Source organism: Salmo salar, chromosome 16 (genome assembly GCF_965601325.2).
Source record: "Salmo salar chromosome 16, fSalSal1, whole genome shotgun sequence".
NCBI classification, from domain to species: Eukaryota; Metazoa; Chordata; class Actinopteri; order Salmoniformes; family Salmonidae; genus Salmo; species Salmo salar.
The window spans coordinates 59,872,887-59,898,891 of record NC_138306.1 but is presented as its reverse complement, the minus strand read 5'-3'; the positions used below and the strand labels follow the sequence as shown (position 1 = coordinate 59,898,891).

Genomic DNA, 26,005 nt, shown 5'->3' with positions numbered 1-26,005 from the left:
GATGTTTCTTCTCTTCCCCTTACTGCCGGGATGTTTCTTCTCTTCCCCTTACTGCCGGGATGTTTCTTCTCCTCCCTTACTGCCGGGATGTTTCTTCTCTTTCCCTTACTGCCGGGATGTTTCTTCTCTTTCCCTTACTGCCGGGATGTTTCTTCTCTCCCCTTACTGCCGGGATGTTTCTTCTCTCCCCCTTACTGCCGGGATGTATTTCTAGGTTTCTTCGCTCATAACTTCAGATTGACCTGGCTGAGTGTTTCTGTTGTCAGACACCTGGTTCTTGATAAAAGCCAATGGAAACTAGAGACGCTAGGTGCCAGTCACGGACTTGGCTTAGACTTGATCATATATCAAAACAACGTCGGTTTCCCAGACACAGATTAAGCCAACAGGTTTTGATTTAGACCTTCCTAATATTGAGTTGCACGCCCCCTACTTGCCGTCAGAACAGCATCAATTCGTCGGGGCGTGGACTCTGCATGGTGTTGAAAGCGTTCCACAGGGATGCTGGTCCATGTTGACTCCAATGCTTCCCCACAGTTGTCAAGTTGGCTGGATGTCCTTTGGGTGGTGGACCGTTCTTGATACACACAGGAAACTGTTGAGTGTGGAAAAAAACCCAGCAGCGTTGCAGTTCTTGACACACACAAACCGCTAAACCTGGAACCTACTACTATACCCTGTTCAAAGGCACTTAAATATTTTATCTTGCCAATTCACCCTCTGAATGGCACACATACACAATCCATGACTCAATTGTCTTAAGGCTTTAAAAAGTTATCTTTAACCATGTCTCCTCCCCTTCATACACACTGATTTGAAATAGATTTAATAAGTGTCATCAATAAGGGGCCATAGCTTTCACCTGGATTCACTTGGTCAGTCTGTCATGGAAAGAGGTGTTCTTAATGTTTTGTATCCTACAGTATGTACAGTGCATTCTGAAAGTATTCAGACCCCTTCACTTTTTCCACATTTATTTTACGTTACAGCCTTATTCTAAAATGTATTAAATTATTCTGCCCCCCCCCCCCCCTGTCATCAATCTACACACAATACCCCATAATGACATCACAATACCCCATAATGACATCACAATACCCCATAATGACAAGGCAAAATACTATTACATTTACTTTTAGGGGGCAAATGTATGAAGAATATAAAACCGAAATACCTTATTTACATAAGTATTCAGACCATTTGCGATGAGACTCGAAATTGAGCTCAGGTGCATCCTGTTTCCATTGATCATCCTTGAGATGTTTCTACAACTTGATTGGAGTCCACCTGTGGTAAATTAAATTGATTGGACATGATTTGGAAAGGCACACACCTGTCTATATAAAGGTCCCACAGTTGACAGTGCATGTCGGAGCTAAAACCAAGCCATGAGGTTGAAGGAATTATCCGTAGAGCCCCCGAGACAAGATTGTGTTGAGGCACAGATCTGGGGAAGGGTACCAAAAACATTCTGCAGCGTTGAAGGTCCCCGAGAACACAGTGGCCTCCATTCCTAAATGGAAGAAGTTTGGAACCACCAAGACTCTTCCTAGAGCTGGCCGCCCGGCCAAACTGAGCTATTGGGTTAGAATGGCCTCGGTCAGGGAGGTGACCAAGAAGCTGATGGTCACTCTGACAGAGCTCCAGAGTTCCTCTGTGGAGGTAGAACAACCTTCCAGAAGGACAACCATCTCTGCAGCACTCCACCAATCAGGCCATTATGGTAGGGTGGCCAGACAGAAGCCACTCCTCAGTAAAAGGCACATAACAGCCCGCTTGGAGATTTCCAAAAGACACCTAAAAGACTCTCAGACTCTGAGAAACAAGATTCTGGTCTGATGAAACCAAGATTGAACTCTTTGGCCTGAATGCCAAGTATCACGTCTAGAGGAAACCTGGCACCATCCCTACGGTGAAGCATGGTGGTGGCAGAGGTGCTTCAACAAAATACTGAGTAAAGGGTCTGAATACTTATATATATAGCTTTTTAAAAAAAATGTAATTGCAATCATTTCTAACACTGTTTTTGCTTTGTGTGTAGATTGAGTTTTAAAAAAAATATATATTTTAGAATAAGGCTGTAACGTAACAAAATGTGGAAAAAGTCAAGGGGTCTGAATACTTTCAAAATGCACCATATCTCCATTTGTCACGATTGTTCACGTCCATTGATTTTGTTGTTGTTTACAAAGTGGGATTAAAATGGATTTCATTGTCATGTTTTTGTTAACGACAAAAATACTCAAAAGTGTAAGATGATAAATTCTAACATTTGTAAAAAAAAAATGATAGACACCTATTGATTAGATAAGTGTTCAACCACCTGACTTAATACATGTCAGAATCACCTTTTGGCAGTGATTACAGCTGTGAGTGTTTCTGGGTAAGTCTCTAAGAGCCTGAGTTGTGCAACATTTGCCAATTTGTATTATTTTCTAAATTCTTCACTCTCTGTCAAGTTTGTTGTTGATCATTGGTAACCAACCATTATGAAGATTTGCCATATATTTTTAAAGCCGATTTTAAGTCAACTGTAACTAGGCCTCTCAGGAACATTCACTGTCTTCTTGGTAAGCAACTCCAGTGTATATTTGGCCTTGTGTTTTAGGTTATTGTCCTGCTGAAAGGTGAATTCATCTCCCAGTGTCTGGTGGAAAGCAGACTGAACCAGGTTTTCCTCTAGGATTTTGCCTGAGCTTAGCTCCATTCTGTTTATTTTTTATCCTGAAAAACTCCCCAGTCGTTAATGATTACAAGCATACCCATAACATGATGCAGCCACCACTATGCTTGAAATTATGGAGAGAGTGGTACTCAGTAACATGTTTGGGGCAAATCCAATATAACACAACACTTTGTATTCAGGACAATTTTTTTTGCACTCTTACTTTAGTGCCTTGTTGCAAACAGGATGCATGTTTTGGAATAATTTTATTCTGTACAGACGTTCTTATCTTCACTCTCATTTAGGTTAGTATTGTGGAGTAACTACAATGTTGTTGATCCATCCTCTGTTTTCTCCCATCACAGCCATTAAACTCTGGAACTGTTTTAAAGTCACCATTGGCCTCATGGTAAAATCCCTGAACGTTTTCCTTCTTCTCTGGCAACTGGTTGAATCTGTGTTTTGAAAATTCACTGCTGGACTGAGGGACCTTACAATTATATGTATATATGTATGTGTGGGGGGTACAGAGATGAGGTAGTTGTTCAACACTATTATGCAACTCATTATGTGACTTGTTAAGCACATTTTCACTCCTGATTTATTTATTGAGTAACACTCTGACTGAATGCTCCCAGCTGAGTTTAGAGAGACTAGACCAGGATACCTAGTATCTTTCTGGTTGTAGTTTAGAGAGACTAAATCATCTTTCTGGTTGTAGTTTAGAGAGACTAAATCATCTTTCTGGTTGGAGTTTAAAGAGACTAAATCATCTTTCTGGTTGGAGTTTAAAGAGACTAAATCATCTTTCTGGTTGGAGTTTAGAGAGACTTAATCCTCTTTCTGGTTGGAGTTTAGAGAGACTAAATCAGGATACCTAGTGGCTTTCCAGTGACAATAGAAATACCTATGACTTCCTGTTGTGGACCAGACTCAAGCAGGTGTTGATGCATGGACATTGTTACCCAATCCTGTGCTTTGTGTGGCTTTTAGATCCGTTTTATATAATCTATCACAGCTATTATGAAACTGTTTTTGATTTGGTTTTGATATCATTTCCTGGCAGGGTTTGACATTCAGCCTGTTTTCCTTGGCTGGAGTTCAGAGACAGTTGCAAGTTCCAGAGGAACAAGAATGCTGAGTATTTTCTGCATATTTTGCCCAGTTTTCTTTAAAATGCCCAATGTTTTATTTTTTTATTTTTTTATATCCATATCAAAATCAATTTTGGGTAACAATCAAGTATCTTATTCTAATAGATTTCCATTAAAATGGGGGGGGGGAATAGCTTTTTTGGCAAGAATGGGACTGCCTGGGAGTGTTCTGAGTGGGCTGCTGTTGTCAGTGTGGTTTGGAACCCTGTTGTATTATTGGTCTATTAATCCATTTACAGCATGGTGATGTCACCGTAAACAAACAAACAAACAAGTCCCGCCCATACAAAAACCTGCTGATTAGAAGGTCCTGTGTAGATTGTATTTTTGAAACCGTACCAATCAGGAAATAACACTGATTACAAAAGAATCACACTTTTACAGTGTTGTACAATTTATAAAACACAGGAAAACACTTTTATTTATTTTTTTTGGACTGCACAGGGCCTTTGAACCACTCTTTTATGTGGAGTTGGTTTAAACGGGTTTTTAAAATGACTTGACAGATGTACAAACCAGGTTTCCTGGATATTGCGAAAGGTGTCCTGAAGGAGTCCATTCTGGGTCCTGTACTTGTTACTGTTTATATTAACAATATCGACTTGTCTGTAAAATAAATAAATGTTTTATCTCCACTTGTATGCTGATGATAGTGTTGTGTCTGCTGTTGGCCCCCATGGTTAACCAGGCTCTATCTGAGCTACAGTCTGCCTTCATTGTATTACAGAAAAACATTATTGACCTGAAATTACTATTGAATGCAGGTAAAACTATGTTCTCTAGTGCGCATAAAAATAACTCTGATTTAAGGAGGGGTAGTTACCATGGTAGGGGTGAGGAGGGGTAGTAGACAGGGGGGGGGGGGGGGGGAGTTACCAGGGGAGGGGTGAGGAGGGGTAGTAGACAGGGGGGGGGGGGGGAGTTACCAGGGGAGGGGTAAATCACCCTCACCCCTCGGGTGTTAGGAGGGAAGGTTGAGGAGGGAAGTGGGGAAGAACGAACGAGAGGGAGGGTTTTCTGTCCAGTTCTCTGTCCTGCAGACAAGGACTCCGGCAGTCATATCGACCCTGCCTTCAGAGGAACAAGGAATCTGTCAGTCAAATCGACTCTGCCTTCAGAGGAAGTTACCTCTGCTGCAGAGGATAAGTTCATTAGAGTTACCAGCCTCAGAAATTGCAGCCCAAATAGATGCTTCACAGAGTTCAAGTAACAGACACATCTCAACATCAACTGTTCAGAGGAGACTGTGTGAATCAGGCCTTCATGGTCAAATTGCTGCATAGAAACCACTGCTAAAGGACACACTTAACCAGCATGGCTACCACAGCATTCTGCAGCGATACGCCATCCCATCTGGTTTGCGCTCATTTGTTTTTCAACAGGACAATGACTCAGCACACATCCAAGGCTGTATAAGGGCTATTTGACCAAGGAGAGTGATGAAGTGCTGCATCAGATGACCTGGCCTCCACAATCACCTGACCACAACCCAATTGAGATGGTTTGGGATAAGTTGGACCGCAGAGTGAAGGAAAAGCAACCAACAAGTGCTCAGCATATGTGGGAACTCCTTCAAGACTGTTGGAAAAGCATTCCTCATGAAGCTGGTAGAGAGAATCAAGAGCTTTGCACCAAGAGCGTGCAAAGCTGTCATCAAAGCAAAGGGTGGCTACTTTGAAGAATCTCAAATATATAAAATACATTTACTATATTTTGATTTATCACTTTTTGTGGTTACTACGTGATTCCATATGTGTTATTTCATAGTTTTGATGTCTTCATTATTTTACAATGTAGAAAATAGTAAAAATAAAGAAAAACCCTGGAATGTGTCAAATTTTGACTGGTAATGTACATGGAAATTTTAAAAAAACTATCTTGATTAGATAAGTATTCGCACCCCTGAGACAATACATGTTAGAATTTAGGCACTAAAGTGTAACTAACTACTGCAAGAAATATGGCGAAGCCAATTAACTTTTTGTCCTGAATTCAAAGTCTTATGTTATACAACACATTACTGAGTACCACTGTCTTATATTTCCAAGCATGGTGGTGGCTGCATCATGTTATGGGTATGCTTGTAATCATTAAGAACTGGAGAGTTTTTCAAGATAAAAAAAAAAAAATGTAATGGAGCTAAGCTCAGGTAAAATCCTAGAGGAAAACCTGGTTCAGTCTGCTTTCCACCAGACACTGGGAGATGAATTCACCTTTCAGCAGGACAATAACCTGAAACACAAGGCCACATCTACACTGGAGTTGCTTACCAAGAAGACCAGTGAATGTTTCTGAGTGGCTGAGTTCAAGTTTGACTTAAATCTGCTTGAAAGTCTATGGCAAGATTTGAAAATGGTTTTCTAGCAATGATCAACAACCAATTTGACAGAACGTGAAGAATTTAGAAAATAATAATGGGCAATCCAGGTGTGACAAGCTGTAATCGCTGCCAAAGGTGTTTCTAACATGTATTGTCTCTGGGTGGTGAATATTTATTCTAATCAAGATGTTTTAGTGTTTATCATTTTTCAGATATAGATTTTTTTTTTTTAAATATTAGAATTGTTCTTCCACTATGACATTTGAGTATTTTTTTGTGTAAATAAAAAAAGAAATGATAAAAAAAAAAAATTACATCCATTTTAATCCCACTTTGTAAAACAACAAAATGTGTTAAAATGTCAAAGGGTGTGAATACTTTCTGAAGGCATGATTGTAATCTTTATTTTTAATTTATTGTTTAAATTATTATTATTATTATTATTATTATTATTATTATTGTAATTTTATTATTAATTGTAATAATTTTTTTCTTGTATCAGGAATAGAGATCCTGTTCTATTCACGACCAGACAAGCAAGACTATTTTGTTTATTATTTATATATATATTATATATTATATTATAGTTTATTTATTTACTCCCCTCGGGAGTGGGGCAGATTGTTCACATACAACTGCGTGGCCAAGCACGACTCCAACACCATCATTAAGTTTGCTGACGACACGACAGTGGTAGGCTTGATTACCGACAATGATGAGACAGCCTATAGGGAGGAGGTCAGAGACCTGGCAGTATGTTGCCAGGACAACAACCTCTCCTTCAGTGTGAGCAAGACAAAGGAGCTGATCGTGGACTACAGGAAAAGGCGGGCCAAACAGGCCCCCATTCACATCGACAGGGCTGTAGTGGAGCGGGACGAAAGAGTTTCAAGTTCTTTGGTGTCCACATCACCAACAAACTATCATGGTCCAAACATACCAAGACCGTCGTGAAGAGGGCACAACAAAACCTTTTCCCCCTCAGGAGACTGAAAATATTTGGCATGGGGTCCTCAGATCCTCAAAAAGTCCTACAGCTGCACCATCGAGAGCATCCTGACCGGTTGCATCACCGCCTGGTATGGCAACTGCTCGGCCTCCGACCGCAAGGCACTACAGAGTGCCATCAGTACAGAGGGTAGTGCGAACGGTCCAGTACGTCACTGGGGCCAAGCTTCCTGCCATCCAGGACCTATATAATAGCCGGTGTCAGAGGAAAGCCAGAAAATGTTCAGAGACTCCAGTCACCCCAGACTGTTCTGTCTGCTACCGCACGGCAAGCGGTACCGGAGAGCCAAGTTTAGGACCAAAAGGCTCCTCAACAGCTTCTACCCACAAGCTGGTGCCCCCTGTATATAGCCCCCTGTATATAGCCTCCACACTGACTCGGTACCGGTGCCCCCTGTATATAGCCTCCACATTGACTCTGTACCGGTACCCCCTGTATATAGCCTCCACACTTACTCGGTACCGGTGCCCCCTGTATATAGCCTCCACATTGACTCGTTACCGGTACCCCCTGTATATAGCCTCCACACTGACTCGGTACCGGTGCCCCCTGTATATAGCCTCCACATTGACTCTGTACCGGTACCCCCTGTATATAGCCTCCACATTGACTCTGTACCGGTACCCCCTGTATATAGCCTCCACCGTTACCCCCTGTATATAGCCTCCACATTGACTCTGTACTGGTACCCCCTGTATATAGCCTCCACATTGACTCTGTACCGGTACCCCCTGTATATAGCCTCCACATTGACTCTGTACCGTAACACCCTGTATATAGCCTCCACATTGACTCTGTACCGGTACCTCCTGTATATAGCCTCCACATTGACTCTGTACCGGTACCCCCCTGTATATAGCCTCCACATTGACTCTGTACCGGTACCCCCTGTATATAGCCTCCACCGTTACCCCCTGTATATAGCCTCCACATTGACTCTGTACTGGTACCCCCTGTATATAGCCTCCACATTGACTCTGTACCGGTACCCCCTGTATATAGCCTCCACATTGACTCTGTACCGTAACACCCTGTATATAGCCTCCACATTGACTCTGTACCGGTACCCCCTGTATATAGCCTCCACATTGACTCTGTACCGTAACACCCTGTATATAGCCTCCACATTGACTCGGTACCGGTACCCCCTGTATATAGCCTCCACATTGACTCTGTACCGTAACACCCTGTATATAGCCTCCACATTGACTCTGTACCGTAACACCCTGTATATAGCCTCCACATTGACTCTGTACCGGTACCCCCTGTATATAGCCTCCACATTGACTCTGTACCGTAACACCCTGTATATAGCCTCCACATTGACTCTGTACCGTAACACCCTGTATATAGCCTCCACATTGACTCTGTACCGTAACACCCTGTATATAGCCTCCACATTGACTCTGTACCGTAACACCCTGTATATAGCCTCCACATTGACTCTGTACCGTAACACCCTGTATATAGCCTCCACATTGACTCTGTACCGTAACACCCTGTATATAGCCTCCACATTGACTCGGTACCGGTGCGCCCTGTATATAGCCTCCACATTGACTCTGTACCGGTACCCCCTGTATATAGCCTCCACATTGACTCTGTACCGTAACACCCTGTATATAGCCTCCACATTGACTCTGTACCGGTACCCCCTGTATATAGCCTCGTTATTCTTATTCTTATTGTGTTACTTTTTATTATTACTTTTTATTTTAGTCTACTTGGTAAATATTTTCTTCTTCTTGAACTGCACTGTTGGTTAAGGGCTCGTAAGTCAGCATTTCATGGTAAAGTCTACACTTGTTCTATTTGGCGCATGTGGCAAAGTTTGATTATTATGAACCTTGCAGAAGAGTCGTTTTGGTCTCCCTGTGTACATTCTGTTTAACTCTTAAATGTAGAAGTTGTTCACCTTATTTTTGTATCCAGAATTTCTCCACACCTTGACCAGTTTTCAATTCCAAACAACAGGCCATATGGATAACTGTCCCCTGTCCTCTCTTCTTCCTCTAGGCCAGAGCACCAGTACACGGAGCGCTTTTGGAAGGACGCTCGTGTTGGGGATTTCATTAGACTGCGCTGTAATGAGATCCTGCCTGCAGATGTTCTACTGCTTAGTTCCAGCGACCCGGACCGCTTGGTCCACATCGAGACAGCTACCCTGGATGGAGAGACCAACCTCAAACAGAGACAAGTGGTCCGCAGCTTCCTAGACCTGGTGAGACTATACATTTAACAATCAATCAATCTCAGACGGGTGGTCCGCAGCTTCCTAGACCTGGTGAGACTATACATTTAACAATCAATCAATCTCAGACGGGTGGTCCGCAGCTTCCTAGACCTGGTGAGACTATACATTTAACAATCAATCAATCTCAGACGGGTGGTCCGCAGCTTCCTAGACCTTGTTGACATTACTATACCTCTAAGACAGTGGTTCCCAAACTTTTTATAGTCCCGTATCCCTTCAAACATTCAACCTTTAGCTGTGTACCCCCTCTAGCACCAGGGTCAGCGCTCTCTCAAATGTTGTTTTTTGCCATCATTGTAAGCCTGCCACACACACAACACTGTACGATACATTTATTACACATAAGAATGAGTGTGAGTTTTTGTCACAACCCGGCTCGTGGGAAGTGACAAAGAGCTCTTATAGGACCAGGGCACAAATAATAATAAATCAATCATTTTGCTCTTTATTGAACCATCTTACATATAAAACCTTATTTATTATTAATAACTCATCACAGGTTAATGAGAAGGGTGTGCTTGAAGGGATGCACATAACTCTGCAATGTTGGGTTGTATTGGAGAGAGTCTCAGTCTTAAATCATTTCCCACACACAGTCTGTGCCTGTATTTAGTTTTCATGCTAGTGAGGGCCGAGGAATCCACTCTCACATAGGTACGTGGTTGCAAAGGGCATCAGTGTCTAAACAGCACAATTTGCCAAGGCAGGATACTCTGAGCGCAGCCCAATCCAGAAATTTGGCAGTGGCTTCTGATTTAATTCAATTTTCACAGAACCGCTTGTTGCGATTTCGATGAGGCTCTCTTGTTCAACAAGCGGTTCTGTGAAAATTGAATTAAATCAGAAGCCACTGCCAAATTTCTGGATTGGGCTGCGCTCAGAGTATCCTAAGCGGACTGGAGGCAGGGCATGAAAGGGATAACGAATCCATTTCGGGGAAAGTACCTTTGTAATTGCGCACCCAACTCACTCAGGTGCTTCACTATATCACATTTGACATTGTCTGTAAGCTTCATTTGCACACAAAACACCAAACAATGATGGAAAGATCTGTGTGTTTGAATAAAACTTCTTAGGGCTAGGCCTCCCGTCATTGGGACACCTGTCAACAATTTCCGGGGGAAATTGGAGGGCGCGCAATTCAAATAAATAATCGTACAAATTATGGATATTAAACATCTAGGTACATACAAGTGTCTAATATCGGTTAATAGCTTAAATTCTTGTTAATCAACATAATCTAACTTTATGCTTTCGCCGTAAAGCCTCTTTGAAATCGGACAACGTGGTTAGATTAAGGAGATGTTTATCTTTCAAAGGGTGTAAGATAGTTGTATGTTTGAGAAATTGAAATTATTAGATCTTTGCTGTTTTGAATTTCACGCCATGTATCTTGTCGAGCAAGGGATCAGAACGGGAAGGGGTGGCCCCAAGAGGTTAATTAAAAGCTTGAATTCTTGTTCCTGCGCTGTCCGATTTATAACAGGCTTTACAGTGAAAGCGATTGTTTGAGGACGGCGCCCCACATCAACATATTTTTCAACCGGCACAGGCTTCATAAAATCCCAAATAGCGATTAAATAATCACTTACTTTTTTGAAAATCTTCCTCTGATTTGCAATCCAAAGTGTCCCAGCTACAACATGCGTGGTCGTTTTGAGTAGATAAAATTCTTCTTTATATCCCAAAAAAGTCAGCTTAGTTGGCGCCATCGATTTAACCTCTCTGGGCTAGGCGGGACGAATTCGTCCCACCTACGTAACAGCCACTTTAAGCCTGTGGCGCGATTTTCAAAACCTTAAAAATCCTATTACTTCAATTTCTCAAACATATGACTATTTTACAGCTATTTAAAGACAAGACTCTCGTTAATCTAACCACACTGTCCGATTTCAAAAAGGCTTTACAACGAAAGCAAAACATTAGATTATGTCAGCAGAGTACCAAGCCAGAAATAATCAGACACCCATTTTTCAAGCTAGCATATAATGTCACATAAACCCAGAAGACAGCTAAATGCAGCACTAACCTTTTACAAACTTCATCAGATGACACACCTAGGACATCATGTTACACACAGCATGCATTCTTTTGTTCAATAAAGGTCATATTTATATATAAAAACAGCATTTTACATCGGCGTCTGACGTTGACTAACCATTTTCCCCTCAAATGCGTCCCGGGAAACAGTGCATACTTCCTTTTATTACTATTCGAAAACAATTTTTTAAATTTATATTGTCAATCTAACATTTATAGATGAATATCTCTTGAGAACACCTGTCATACCAGATTTTAAATGAACTTTACTGGGTAATCACACTGTGTGATAAAAGGAGATGCGATACTCAAAAAATGAGCCTGGAAAACTAGCGCCGCGCCATCTTGGAACAATCGCAAGTCACATCTGATCTTGTATAATATTGTCAATAATCGCCTACCTTTAGTTGTCTTCATCAGAAAGCACTTCCAGGAATCCCAGGTCCACAACAGATGTATTTTCGGTCGAAAAAGTCCATCATTCATGTTCCATTAGCCTGCTGTTGGTAGCGTGTCCTAGGGCTGTCTCCAAATGCTCCGACGTGCGCGGGACAGTAGTTTCGGAAAATGTACTTTTTACTTCCTCTAGGTTCGTTCAAACATGTCAAACGTTGTAAAACATTCATCTTCAGGGCCTGTAACACCAAGAGAGCCAATAAGATTCGACGGGGACGATTGCAGAGTGTTTTGAAACATTTCCAAAGGTGGGGGTAGACTGGGCCGCCGACGTCATAATGGTGATGGCCCATCCCCTGTGACCAATTTCCAATGCGTCTCATTCACTGAGTTTCGACTGTATAAGGCTCAAACCACTGTGAAAAGACTGGGGACATCTAGTGGAAGCAATAGGAAGTGCTCAGTGAACCATTGCTCACGGTGTGATTAATAGGCAAAGTGATGAAGTCCAGTCCACAATTCAGAATTCCACTTCCTGTTTCAATCGGTCTCGGGGTTTTGACTGCCATATGAGTTCTGTTATACTCACAGACACCATTCAAACAGTTTTAGAAACTTTAGGGTGTTTTCTATCCATATATAATAAGTATATGCATGTCCTAGCTTCTGAGTTTGATTAGTAGGCCGTTGAAAATGGGAACGAATTTTTTTCAAAATGCGCTGTGGCGCCCCCTATCCTAGGGTATTTAAGCTCAACATGCAGACAAAGGAATCCAAAAAGCTACCCCTAAACTTTGTTACATCAAGTCAAACTACGTTTCTATTTAATCCTAAAATGTAAATATACTATAATATTTCATACGGAAAGTAGTATGTTCAATAGAAAAGTAAAATTAGCAAGTGCGCGTCCTCTTCGTCACGCGCCCACAGACTGATTTCCAACTGTGACTCCCAGTACCAAAATTCAACATTCTTCCTCATTTTGGAAGAAACAAGCCTAAAACCTTGAACAGCCTGTTGACATCTAGTGGAATCCATAGGAATTGCAATCTGGGAGCTGGAATTGCATAGCTTTCCATTGTAAGAGCATGGATTTTCTCCTACCATATCAATTGTGTTAAATTCTCATACATTATTTTAACATTTCTTCAAACTTCAAAAATGTTTTCTATCCAATGGTACTAATATGCATATCCTGGCTTCTGGGCCTGAGTAACAGGCATTTTACTTTGGGCACATCAGTCAGGCGGAAATTCTCCCAAGTGGCCTCTGGGTCTCGACCCCGCAGTGTAGCAACTAGGTCCTCGACTTTCTGACGCGACGCCCCCAGGTGGTGAGGGTAGGAAACAGCATCTCCACCCCTCAACACTGGGGCCCCACAAGGGTGCGTTCTCAGCCCTTTCCTGTACTCCCTGTTCACCCATGACTGCGTGGCCATGCACGCCTCCAACTCAATCATCAAGTTTGCAGACGACAACAGTAGTGGCTTGATATACCAACAACGACGAGACAGCCTACAGGGAGGAGGTGAGGGCACTCAGAGTGTGGTGTCAGGAAAACAACCTCTCACTCAACGTCAACAAAACAAAGCAGATGATCGTGGACTTCAGGAAACAGCACCGGGAGCACCCCCCTATCCCCTATCCACATCGACGGGACAGTAGTGGAGAAGGTGGAAAGTTTTAAGTTCCTCTGCGTACACATCACGGACAAACTGAAATGGTCCACCCACACAGACAGCGTGGTGAAGAAGGTGCAGCAGCGCCTCTTCAACCTCAGGAGGCTGAAGATATTTGGCTTGTCACCAAAAACACTCACAAACTTTTACAGATGCACAATCGAGATCATCCTGTCGGGCTGTATCACCGCCTGGTACGGCAACTGCTCCGCCCACAACCGCAAGGCTCTCCAGAGGGTGGTGAGGTCTGCACAACGCATCACCGGGGGGCAAACTACCTGCCCTCCAGGACACCTACACCACCCGATGTCACAGGAAGGCCAAAAAGATCATCAAGGACAACAACCACCCGAGCCACTTCCTGTTCACCCCACTACCATCCAGAAGGCGAGGTCAGTACAGGTGCATTAAAGCTGGGACCGAGAGACTGGAAAAACAGCTTCTATCTCAAGGCCATCAGACTGTTAAACAGCCATCACTAACATTGCGTGGCTGCTGCCAACATACTGACTCAAATCTCTAGCCACTTTAATAATAAAAAATTGGATGTAATAAATGTATCACTAGCCACTTTAAACAATGCCACTTTATATAATGTTTACATACCCTACATTACTCATCTCATATGTATATACTGTACTCTATACCATCTACTGCATCTTGCCTATGCCGTTCGGCCATCGCTCATCCATATATTTATATGTTCATATTCTTATTCATTCCTTTACACGTGTGTGTATAAGGTAGTTGTTATGGAATTGGTAGATTACTTGTTAGATATTACTGCATGGTCGGAACTAGAAGCACAAGCATTTCGCTACACTCGTATTAACATCTGCTAACCACGTGTATGTGACCAATAAAATGTGATTTGATTTATACACATACCATGCCTCTTACATCATCAATATATACATCACTCTGGAACTGCAGGGAAATGTAGTCGTTTCACATAAGAAAAGAAGCCCACATTGCATAGAATTTGTCTACAGACCCATTGTGTGTGTTTAAATTTTTTTCTCAACTTTATGCATTTCAAAACGGATTTAATACAAAGAGCATGAGATACAGAGGGTACAGAGGATTCCCATCTAAGTCAAGTGAATCATCTGGCTAACAAAGTGACAAAGGCAATTACATCCTTATTCATTTTGGTTGTAAGGTAAGGAAACCCCAAATAATGCAATAAAAGGGTCTGGCTCGATCAATTGCCGCTTAATTCTGAGAGTGTGTTAAAGAAACCAACAAGAGATGGGCAACACCAAAACATGTGTACATGAAAAGCAGGATACTTATTACATCGTACACAATTAGGGTTCACATCCTTGTAAATGTTGGATAATCTTGCTTTGGTCCAGTGGGCACTATGAATGAGACCGTGTCGAGCGCATATAGAAGGGTTATGTACCCTTCCCATAGTTCATCAGATATTTCCTCACCCAGTTCCTCCTCCCATGAGGATTTAATAATTAAATAAAGTTTAATGAGATGGTTTGAGCAAATTTGACTATAGATTATTGACAAGGTGCCTTCCAGAGTAGAAAGTGGGATAAGAAATTTGTCGAACTGTGTTTCACCAGGAAGGATCTATGCTGTGAACGTAACTCCGGACTTGTAAGAACCAGTTCTTATAGCCTTTTGCCGTACCCTTACCCTACTCCTCCTCTGTTCCTCTGGTGATGTAGAGGGTAATCCAGGCCCTGCAGTGCCTAGCTCCACTCCCATTCCCCAGGCGCTCTCATTTGTTGACTTCTGTAACCGTAAAAGCCTTGGTTTCATGCATGTTAACATTAGTAGCCTACTCCCTAAGTTTGTTTTATTCACTGCTTTAGCACACTCTGCCAACCCGGATGCCCTAGCCGTGTCTGAATCCTGGCTTCGGAAGGCCACCAAAAATCCTGAAATTTCCATCCCTAACTATAACATTTTCCGACAAGATAGAACTGCCAAAGGGGGCGGAGTTAGCCTGCAGAGTTCTGTCATACTATCCAGGTCTGTGCCCAAACAATTTGAGCTTCTACTTTTAAAAATCCACCTTTCCAGAAACAAGTCTCTCACCGTTGCCGCTTGTTATAGACCACCTTCTGCCCCCAGCTGTGCCCTGGACACCATATGTGAATTGATTGCCCCCCATCTATCTTCAGAGCTCGTGCTGTTAGGTGATCTAAGCTGGGACATGCTTAACACCCCAGCAGTTCTACAATCTAAGCTTGATGCCCACAATCTCACACAAATTACCAATGAACCTACCAGGTACAACCCCAAATCCGTAAACACGGGCACCCTCATAGATATAATCCTAACCAACCTGCCCTCCAAATACATCTCTGCTGTCTTCAACCAGGATTTCAGTGATCACTGCCTCATTGCCTGCGTTTGTAATGGGTCTGCGGTCAAACGACCACCCCTCATCACTGTCAAACGCTCCCTAAAACACTTCTGCGAGCAAGCCTTTCTAATCGGCCTGGCCAGGTATCCTGGAAGGATATTGACCTCATTCCGTCAGTAGAGGATGCCTGGTTATTCTTTAAAAGTGCCTTCCTCACCATCTTAAATAAGCATACCCCATTCAAAAAATGTTGAACCAGGAACAGATATAGCCCTTGGTTCACTCCAAACCTGACTGCCCTTGACCAGCACAAAAACATCCTGTGGAGTTCTGCATTAGCATCGAATAGCCCCCGCGATATGCAACTTTTCAGGGAAGTCAGGAACCAATATACACAGGCAATTAGGAAAGCAAAGGCTAGCTTTTTCAAACAGAAATTTGCATCCTGTAGCACAAACTCCAAAAAGTTCTGGGACACTGTAAAGTCCATGGAGAATAAGAGCACCTCCTCCCAGCTGCCCTCTGCACTGAGGCTAGGAAACACTGTCACCACCGATAAATCCGCGATAATTGAGAATTTCAATAAGCATTTTTCTATGGCTGGCCATGCTTTACACCTGGCTACCCCTACCCCGGTCAACTGCCTGGCACCCTCCACAGCAACTTGCCCAAGCCTCCCCAATTTCTCCTTCACCCAAATCCAGATAGCTGATGTTCTGAAAGACCTGCAAAATCTGGACCCCTACAAATCAGCAGGGCTTGACAATATGGACCCTCTCTTTCTAAAATTATCCGCCGCAATTGCTGCAACCCCTGTTACTAGCCTGTTCAATCTCTCTTTCGTGTCGTCTGAGATTCCCATAGATTGGAAAGCAGCTGCTGTCATCCCCCTCTTCAAAGGAGGTGACACTCTTGACCCAAATTGCTACAGACCTATATCCATCCTACCCTGCCTTTCTAAGGTCTTCGAAAGCCAAGTCAACAAACAGATTACCGACCATTTCGAATCCCACCGCACCCTCTCCGCTATGAAATCTGGTTTCAGAGCTGGTCATGGGTGCACCTCAGCCACGCTCAAGGTCCTAAATGACATCGTAACCGCCATCGATAAGAAACAATACTGTGCAGCTGTATTCATCGACTTGGCCAAGGCTTTCAACTCTGTCAATCACCACATTCTTATCGGCAGACTCAGTAGCCTTGGTTTCTCAAATGACTGCCTCGCCTGGTTCACCAACTACTTCTCAGAGTTCAGTGTGTCATATCGGAGGGCCTGTTGTCCGTACATCTGGCAGTCTCTATGGGGGTGCCACAGGGTTCAGGGTTCAGTCCTTGGGCCGACTTTTCTCTGTATACATCAATGATGTCTCTCTTGCTGCTGGTACTTCTCTGATCCACCTCTACGCAGACGACACCATTCTGTATACCTCTGGCCCTTCGTTGAACACTGTGTTAACTAACCTCCAGACAAGCTTCAATGCCATACAACTCTCCTTCCGTGGCCTCCAACTGCTCTTAAATGCAAGTAAAACTAAATGCATGCTCTTCAACCGATCGCTGCCCACACCTGCCCGCCCGTCCAGCATCAGTACTCTGGACGGTTCTGACTTAGAATATGTGGACAACTACAAATACCTAGGTGTCTGGTTAGACTGTAAACTCTCCTTCCAGACTCACATTAAGCATCTCCAATCCAAAATTAAATCTAGAATCGGTTTCCTATTTCGCAACAAAGCATCCTTCACTCATGCTGCCTAACATACCCTCGTAAAACGGACTATCCTACCGATCCTTGACTTTGGCGATGTCATTTACAAAATAGCCTCCAACACTCTACTCACCAAATTGGATGCAGTCTATCACAGTGCCATCCGTTTTTGTCACCAAACCCCCATATACTACCCACCACTACAAGTTCAAATCCCTGAGCTGACAAGGTACAAATCTGTCGTTCTACCCCTGAACAAGGCACTGTTCCTATTATCCACTATTTCCCTTTTTTCTGATTGAGAGGGGGTCAAATACTTATTTCCCTCATTAAAATGCAAATAATTTTATAACATTTTTGACATGCATTTTTCTGGATTTTTTGTTGTTATTCTGTATCTCACTAATCAAATAAACCTACCATTAAAATTATAGACTGATCATTTTTTTGTCAGTGGGCAAACGTAGAAAATCAGCAGGGGATCAAATACTTTTTTCCCTCACTGTATAGGGCAACCCTTTGCGTGTCGATCATTGCAAAGGGAAGCAATCTGATTGAGTGTTATTAGTCCTGACAGATTAACATAATTTGAGTCAATTGGAGGTGTACCTGTGAATGTATTTCAAGGCCTACCTTCAAACTCAGTGCCTCTGTGCTTGACATCATGGGAAAATCAAAAGAAATCAGCCAAGACCTCCGAAAAAAAATTGTAGACCTCCACAAGTTTGGTTCATCCTTGGGAGCAATTTCCAAATGCCTGAAGGTACCACGTTCATCTGTACAAACAATAGTACGCAAGTATAAACACCATGGGACCACACATGGTTTGTTTCAGCTGTAACATGGACTCTTAAAGGTAGACTTCATGATATGACGTACATCCACAAAGTAAACAGCATAGTGGGTCAATTTCCGCAACAACTAAGAGTGTTGAAGTGTGAGGCTCTACTTCTCCACTGTTTTGGTCCGGTGGCTGTAACAGCATGAAGCCATTCCCATACACATGCACAGATACTGTGTGTGTTGTGTGAGCGAAGTCTTGAATCTCGCTCATCTCAGTATTTCCGGTGCTGCATATGTTAACGTCATTTTGCTGAGTCTACCTTTATAAGACCTACATGTTTCAGGCAGACCACCATGGTGCCTGTGGCCAAGAACGCCAAGGTAACCTGTCTAAATGACTACCGCCTTGTAGCACCCACATCTGTAGCCATGAAATGGTTTGAAAGGCTGGTCATGGCTCACATCAACACCATTATCCCAGAAACCCTAGACCCACTCCAATTTGCATACCCCACCAACAGATCTACAGATGACACAATCTCTATTGCAATCCACACTGCCCTTTCCCACCTGGACAAAAGGAACACCTATGTGAGAATGCTGTTAAGCTCATCACTAAGCTATGACCCGTGGAACTGAACACCTCCCTCTGCAACTGGATCCTGGACTTCCTGACAGACCCCCCCCCCACCCCCACCCCCCAGTCGTGCTGACGACACGACAGTGGTAGGCCTGATCACTGACGACGCTAGAACCGCCTATAAGGGGGAGGTCAGAGACCTGGCCACACTGCCAGGACAATAACCTCTCCCTCAACGTCAGCAACACAAAGAAGCTGATCGTGGACTACAGGAAATGGAGGGCCGAGCATGCCCCCGTTCACATCGATGGGACGGCAGTGGAGCAGGTTGAGAGCTTCAAGTTCCTCAGTGTCCACATCACTAAGGATCTATCATGGTCCACACACATCAACATGTCGTGAAGAGGGCACGACTACGCCTCTTCCCCTCGGGAGGCTGAAAAGATTTGGCCATGGGCCCTTAGATCCTTAAAAAGGTCTACAGCTGCATCACCCCCTTGGTATGGCAACTGCTCGGTATCCAACTGCAAGGCGCTACAGAGGGTAGTGCGTACGGCCCAGTACGCACGGCCGAGCTAACTGCAATCCAGGACCTCCATACCAGGCGTCAGAGGAAGGCCCCCAAAAATTGTCATAGACTCCAGCCACCCAAGTGATATACTATTCTCTCTGCTTCCGCACGGCAAGCGGTGCACCAAGTCTAGAACCAACAGGACCCTGAACAGCTTCTACCACCAAGCGTAAGACTGCTAAACAGTTAGTCGGGGAAGCACTGGTAAATAGTTAGTCGGGGAAGCACTGGTAAATAGTTAGTCGGGGAAGCTATTTGCTTAACGATCTGTATTGGCCATTTTTGCAGCACCTTTTTTGGACTCATCACATATGCTGCTGCTACTGTTATCTATCCTGTTGACTCATCACATACGCTGCTACTACTGTTATCTATCCTGTTGACTCATCACATACGCTGCTGCTACTGTGTTATCTGTCCTGTTGACTCATCACATACGCTGCTACTACTGTTATCTATCCTGTTGACTCATCACATATGCTGCTGCTGCTACTGTTATCTATCCTGTTGACTCATCACATACGCTGCTACTACTACTACTGTTATCTATCCTGTTGACTCATCACATACGCTGCTACTACTACTACTGTTATCTATCCTGTTGACTCATCACATACGCTGCTACTACTACTACTGTTATCTATCCTGTTGACTCATCACATACGCTGCTGCTACTGCTGTTATCTATCCTGTTGACTCATCACATATGCTGCTGCTACTGTTATCTATCCTGTTGACTCATCACATATGCTGCTGCTACTGTTATCTATCCTGTTGACTCATCACATACGCTGCTGCTACTACTGTTATCTATCCTGTTGACTCATCACATATGCTGCTGCTACTGTTATCTATCCTGTTGACTCATCACATACGCTGCTGCTACTGCTGTTATCTATCCTGTTGACTCATCACATACGCTGCTGCTACTGTGTTATCTATCCTGTTGACTCATCACATACGCTGATGCTACTACTGTTATCTATCCTGTTGACTCATCACATACGCTGCTGCTACTACTGTTATCTATCCTGTTGACTCATCACATACGCTGCTGCTACTGTGTTATCTATCCTGTTGACTCATCACATACGCTGCTGCTACTACTGTTATCTATCCTGTTGACTCATCACATACGCTGCTGCTACTACTGTTATCTATCCTGTTGACTCATCACATACGCTGCTGCTACTACTGTTATCTATCCTGTTGACTCATCACATATGCTGCTACTACTGTTATCTATCCTGTTGACTCATCACATATGCTGCTACTACTGTTACCTATCCTGTTGACTCATCACATACGCTGCTGCTACTACTGTTATCTATCCTGTTGACTCATCACATATGCTGCTACTACTGTTATCTATCCTGTTGACTCATCACATACGCTGCTGCTACTGTTATCTATCCTGTTGACTCATCACATACGCTGCTGCTACTGTGTTATCTATCCTGTTGACTCATCACATACGCTGCTACTACTGTTATCTATCCTGTTGACTCATCACATACGCTGCTACTACTACTGTTATCTATCCTGTTGACTCATCACATACGCTGCTGCTACTGTGTTATGTATCCTAGTCACTTCATTCCTAGTTACAGTATATGTACATATCTACCTCATACCTCTTCACATTGACTCGGTACCGTGTATATAGCCATGTTATTACCTGGTACTCCCTGTATATAGCCATGTTATTACCTGGTACTCCCTGTATATAGCCATGTTATTGCCTGGTACTCCCTGTATATAGCCATGTTATTGCCTGGTACTCCCTGTATATAGCCATGTTATTGCCTGGTACTCCCTGTATATAGCCATGTTATTGCCTGGTACTCCCTGTATATAGCCATGTTATTGCCTGGTACTCCCTGTATATAGCCATGTTATTACCTGGTACTCCCTGTATATAGCCATGTTATTACCTGGTACTCCCTGTATATAGCCATGTTATTACCTGGTACTTCCTGTATATAGCCATGTTATTACCTGGTACTTCCTGTATATAACCATGTTATTACCTGGTACTCCCTGTGTATATAGCCATGTTATTACCTGGTACTCCCTGTGTATATAGCCATGTTATTACCTGGTACTCCCTGTGTATATAGCCATGTTATTACCTGGTACTCCCTGTGTATATAGCCATGTTATTACCTGGTACTCCCTGTGTATATAGCCATGTTATTACCTGGTACTCCCTGTATATAGCCATGTTATTACCTGGTACTCCCTGTATATAGCCATGTTATTACCTGGTACTCCCTGTATATAGCCATGTTATTACCTGGTACTTCCTGTATATAGCCATGTTATTACCTGGTACTTCCTGTATATAGCCATGTTATTACCTGGTACTCCCTGTATATAGCCATGTTATTACCTGGTACTCCCTGTATATAGCCATGTTATTACCTGGTACTCCCTGTTCATAGCCATGTTATTACCTGGTACTCCCTGTTCATAGCCATGTTATTACCTGGTACTCTGTGTATATAGCCATGTTATTACCTGGTACTCCCTGTTTATAGCCATGTTATTACCTGGTACTCCCTGTTTATAGCCATGTTATTACCTGGTACTCCCTGTTTATAGCCATGTTATTACCTGGTACTCCCTGTATATAGCCATGTTATTACCTGGTACTCCTTGTATATAGCCATGTTATTACCTGGTACTCCCTGTTTATAGCCATGTTATTACCTGGTACTCCTTGTATATAGCCATGTTATTACCTGGTACTCCCTGTATATAGCCATGTTATTACCTGGTACTCCCTGTATATAGCCATGTTATTACCTGGTACTCCCTGTATATAGCCATGTCATTACCTGGTACTCCCTGTATATAGCCATGTTATTACCTGGTACTCCCTGTATATAGCCATGTTATTACCTGGTACTCCCTGTATATATTATTATTTCTCTATTGTATTTCTCTCTGCATTGTTGAGAAGGGCCCGTAAGTAAGCATTTCACTGTTACTCTACACCTGTTGTTTACCAAGCGTGTGACAAATTAAATTGGAATTGATTTTAACACCTCGATGAAACTTTGTTTCTCCTTGCTGAAACAAGAAAAACAAGTCTTCCGTTGCATAGGCAATGTCCCCCACAATGCAGCAGTAGCCGCAGCACACACAGAAATAGAATGGGCTTGAAAGTTGTAACCTTTAACCCTGGAAATTTGCCTGGTAAACTCATGGGTAAACACTCAATGGCTGCCTGGTATTGTGACGCAATAATTTCCATGGTAATGTAGAATGTTCATTCAAGTGATTAAAAAAAAAAAATAAGATATATATTTTTTTTAACTGATGTGCAATGGAATGTAATGTTGAGTTGAATCAACAAATCACAGCATGGATTTAACTTCCTGCTTTGGTCCGATGGGTACACTCACGATGGCCGCCTGTCCACCCATTATGCCATCATCGACTTGAAAGGGGATTCCCATTCTGTTAATTCGGTGTAACGAGTGTCGTGTGTCGTGTGTGGAGGATCAAGACGCAACAGGGAAGTGTATGCTCATCTTCTCTTTTTAATATCTAAGAAGGAGAAACGAAATAAACACGTGTACAATTAACAGAAACGACACTAACAAGTTCTGTCAGGTGACAAGCACAAAACAGAATACAACTACCCACAATCCACCATACAAACACACCCCCTAATTATAGGACCTTCAATCAGAGGCAACGATAGACAGCTGCCTCCAACTGAAGGCCCCAACACCAATTAACTAAACATAGAAATACAAACGACTAGACAGAACATAGAAATAAACTAACATAGAACAATAACCAAAACCCTGGACTAATAAATCAAATAACCCCTCTCTACATGGACACATACACACAACCACCCTGAACAAATCAAAATCAAATCAAATGTATTTATATAGCCCTTCGTACATCAGCTGATATCTCAAAGTGCTGTACAGAAATCCAGCCTAAAACCCCAAACAGCAAGCAATGCATGTGAAAGAAGCACGGTGGCTAGGAAAAACTCCCTAGGAAAAACTCCCTAGAAAGGCCAAAAACCTAGGAAGAAACCTAGAGAGGAACCAGGCTATGAGGGGTGGCCAGTCCTCTTCTGGCTGTGCCGGGTGGATATTAGAACATGGTCAAGATGTTAAAATGTTCATAAATGACCAGCATTGTCAAATAATAATAATAATCATAGTAGTTGTCGAGGGTGCAACAAGCACGTCCGGTGAACAGGTCCACATAAACCACATAAAACAAATACCCCCTGCCACGTCCTGACCAAACTAAACACTAACAAATAACACCTTTACAGGTCAGAAGGTGACATTCGGTTTCAATTCCAAGCAGTCTGGAGCGTTCGAATGGGTATTATTACAATGACCGTGGTCATTTGGCTGGCCAATTACCGTCATCCAAAATTACATGTCCGTTACAGACCTACAAAGGTGTGAAAAAGTCACATCCCCCCCCCCCCCCCCCGTATTTATTTTCTCATCATAACTAAAAGCTTGTTTGTATGGGAGTTGACTGCAGTTCACTCCTCCAATGTGATGAAGAGAGAGACGACATCCCAAATGGTACCCTGTTCCCTACATGGAGCACTTCTGTTCCCCACATGGAGCACTTCTGAATCCCTACATGGAGCACTTCTGAATCCCTACATGGAGCACTTCTGAATCCCTACATGGAGCACTTCTGAATCCCTACATGGAGCACTTCTGAATCCCTACATGGAGCACTTCTGTTCCCTACATGGAGCACTTCTGAATCCCTACATGGAGCACTTCTGAATCCCTACATGGAGCACTTCTGTTCCCTACATGGAGCACTTCTGTTCCCTACATGGAGCACTTCTGTTCCCTACATGGAGCACTTCTGAATCCCTACATGGAGCACTTCTGAATCCCTACATGGAGCACTTCTGAATCCCTACATGGAGCACTTCTGAATCCCTACATGGAGCACTTCTGAATCCCTACATGGAGCACTTCTGAATCCCTACATGGAGCACTTCTGAATCCCTACATGGAGCACTTCTGAATCCCTACATGGAGCACTTCTGAATCCCTACATGGAGCACTTCTGAATCCCTACATGGAGCACTTCTGAATCCCTACATGGAGCACTTCTGAATCCCTACATGGAGCACTTCTGAATCCCTACATGGGGCACTTCTGAATCCCTACATGGAGCACTTCTTTAGACGACCCCCCTCCGCAGCAAGAAATAGCACACTATAGGGAATAGGGTACCATTTTAAAGTTGCAGATGTTTTTATCTCAATATCAAATAATTTCTGGGTAACAATTAAGTAACTTAGTGTGTTTTTCAATTAAAATGTAAAAAAATAAACATTGCTTCTTAATAACAAAGAGCAATTTCTCAAGAAATAGTTTTTTTGTTGTTGTTGTTGCTAGGACTGTCTAGAAGTGGTCTGAGTGGGAAGGGGGGAAATAATGAAAACTAGCTGTTATTGGCACAGTTTTATAACTCTTTTTCTTATTGGTCTATTACAAATTTACCGCATGGTGATGTCACCAGGCAAGCGAGAACTCCATCCAACCAAAACAGGCTGAGATTTGAGGTAGTCTTTTCCAACAGCTCTTACACTAAAAAAGGGCATTATCGTTTTCACAGTATTATTCCAACCTTAGTGTGGAAATTAGACTTTATATAAGACACGGGCAAATCTAAAAATGTTTTTACTAAACTGGGCCTTTAAGATGTAACCATAGAGTCGACCTCTGACCTTGAACCAAATAGACTGATTTTGTCATGAAGATTCTAGAACTTAATGATGCTCTCCGTGTTAACCAACATTCCACACAGACTAGCGTTGCATTTTGATAAGCTTCTCGGTACTCTGACACCTAGCTTTTATTGTTTGTTCGGTCTCGCACCGATTTGACAAGAATGCTTTGGTCATGATGATTCCTCTACTACCCTAATATAACCTTTAACATCTGATAGACCAGGAGCTGTATTCACAGTCTGAGTATGAGTGCTGATTTTTAGGATCAGTTTTATCTGGGATCATAATAAATATGATTTATATGGACAGGGAGTACCTGATCCTAGATCAGCACTCCTTCTCTAGGAGTACAGGAATACAGACCTGTTTTCTTTGGTTCTGACCACCCTGCCTCGATCTCACTTCCTGTTTTCTCTGGTTCTGACCACGCTGCCTCGATCTCACTTCGTGTTTTCTCTGGTTCTGACTACTCTGCCTCGATCTCACTTCCTGTTTTCTCTGGTTCTGACTACTCTGCCTCGATCTCACTTCCTGTTTTCTCTGGTTCTGACTACTCTGCCTCGATCTCACTTCCTGTTTTCTCTGGTTCTGACTACTCTGCCTCGATCTCACTTTCCGGATTGTTTTCAAGTGTACACATTTTGGATTCCTTTTAGAAATCAATGAAAATATAATTACCTACAGAAGATATGTGGTTTATTGATGTATAGACTTGCATATCAAAGAGGTTAGTTGTTTTAATAAAGGACAGAATTGCTAAGTAAAATGT

General features: G+C 42.9%; 1 protein-coding gene across 1 annotated transcript in view; it reads left to right on the top strand.

Moving 5' to 3' along the window:
* Window positions 1–26,005, top strand: part of atp10a (ATPase phospholipid transporting 10A) — a 206,094-nt gene that overhangs the window by 12,231 nt on the left and 167,858 nt on the right. Inside the window, exon 2 of the mRNA XM_082962802.1 lies at window positions 9,165–9,369. Coding sequence (XP_082818928.1) covers window positions 9,165–9,369 — 205 coding nt within the window. The remainder of the gene's footprint in view (window positions 1–9,164; window positions 9,370–26,005) is intronic.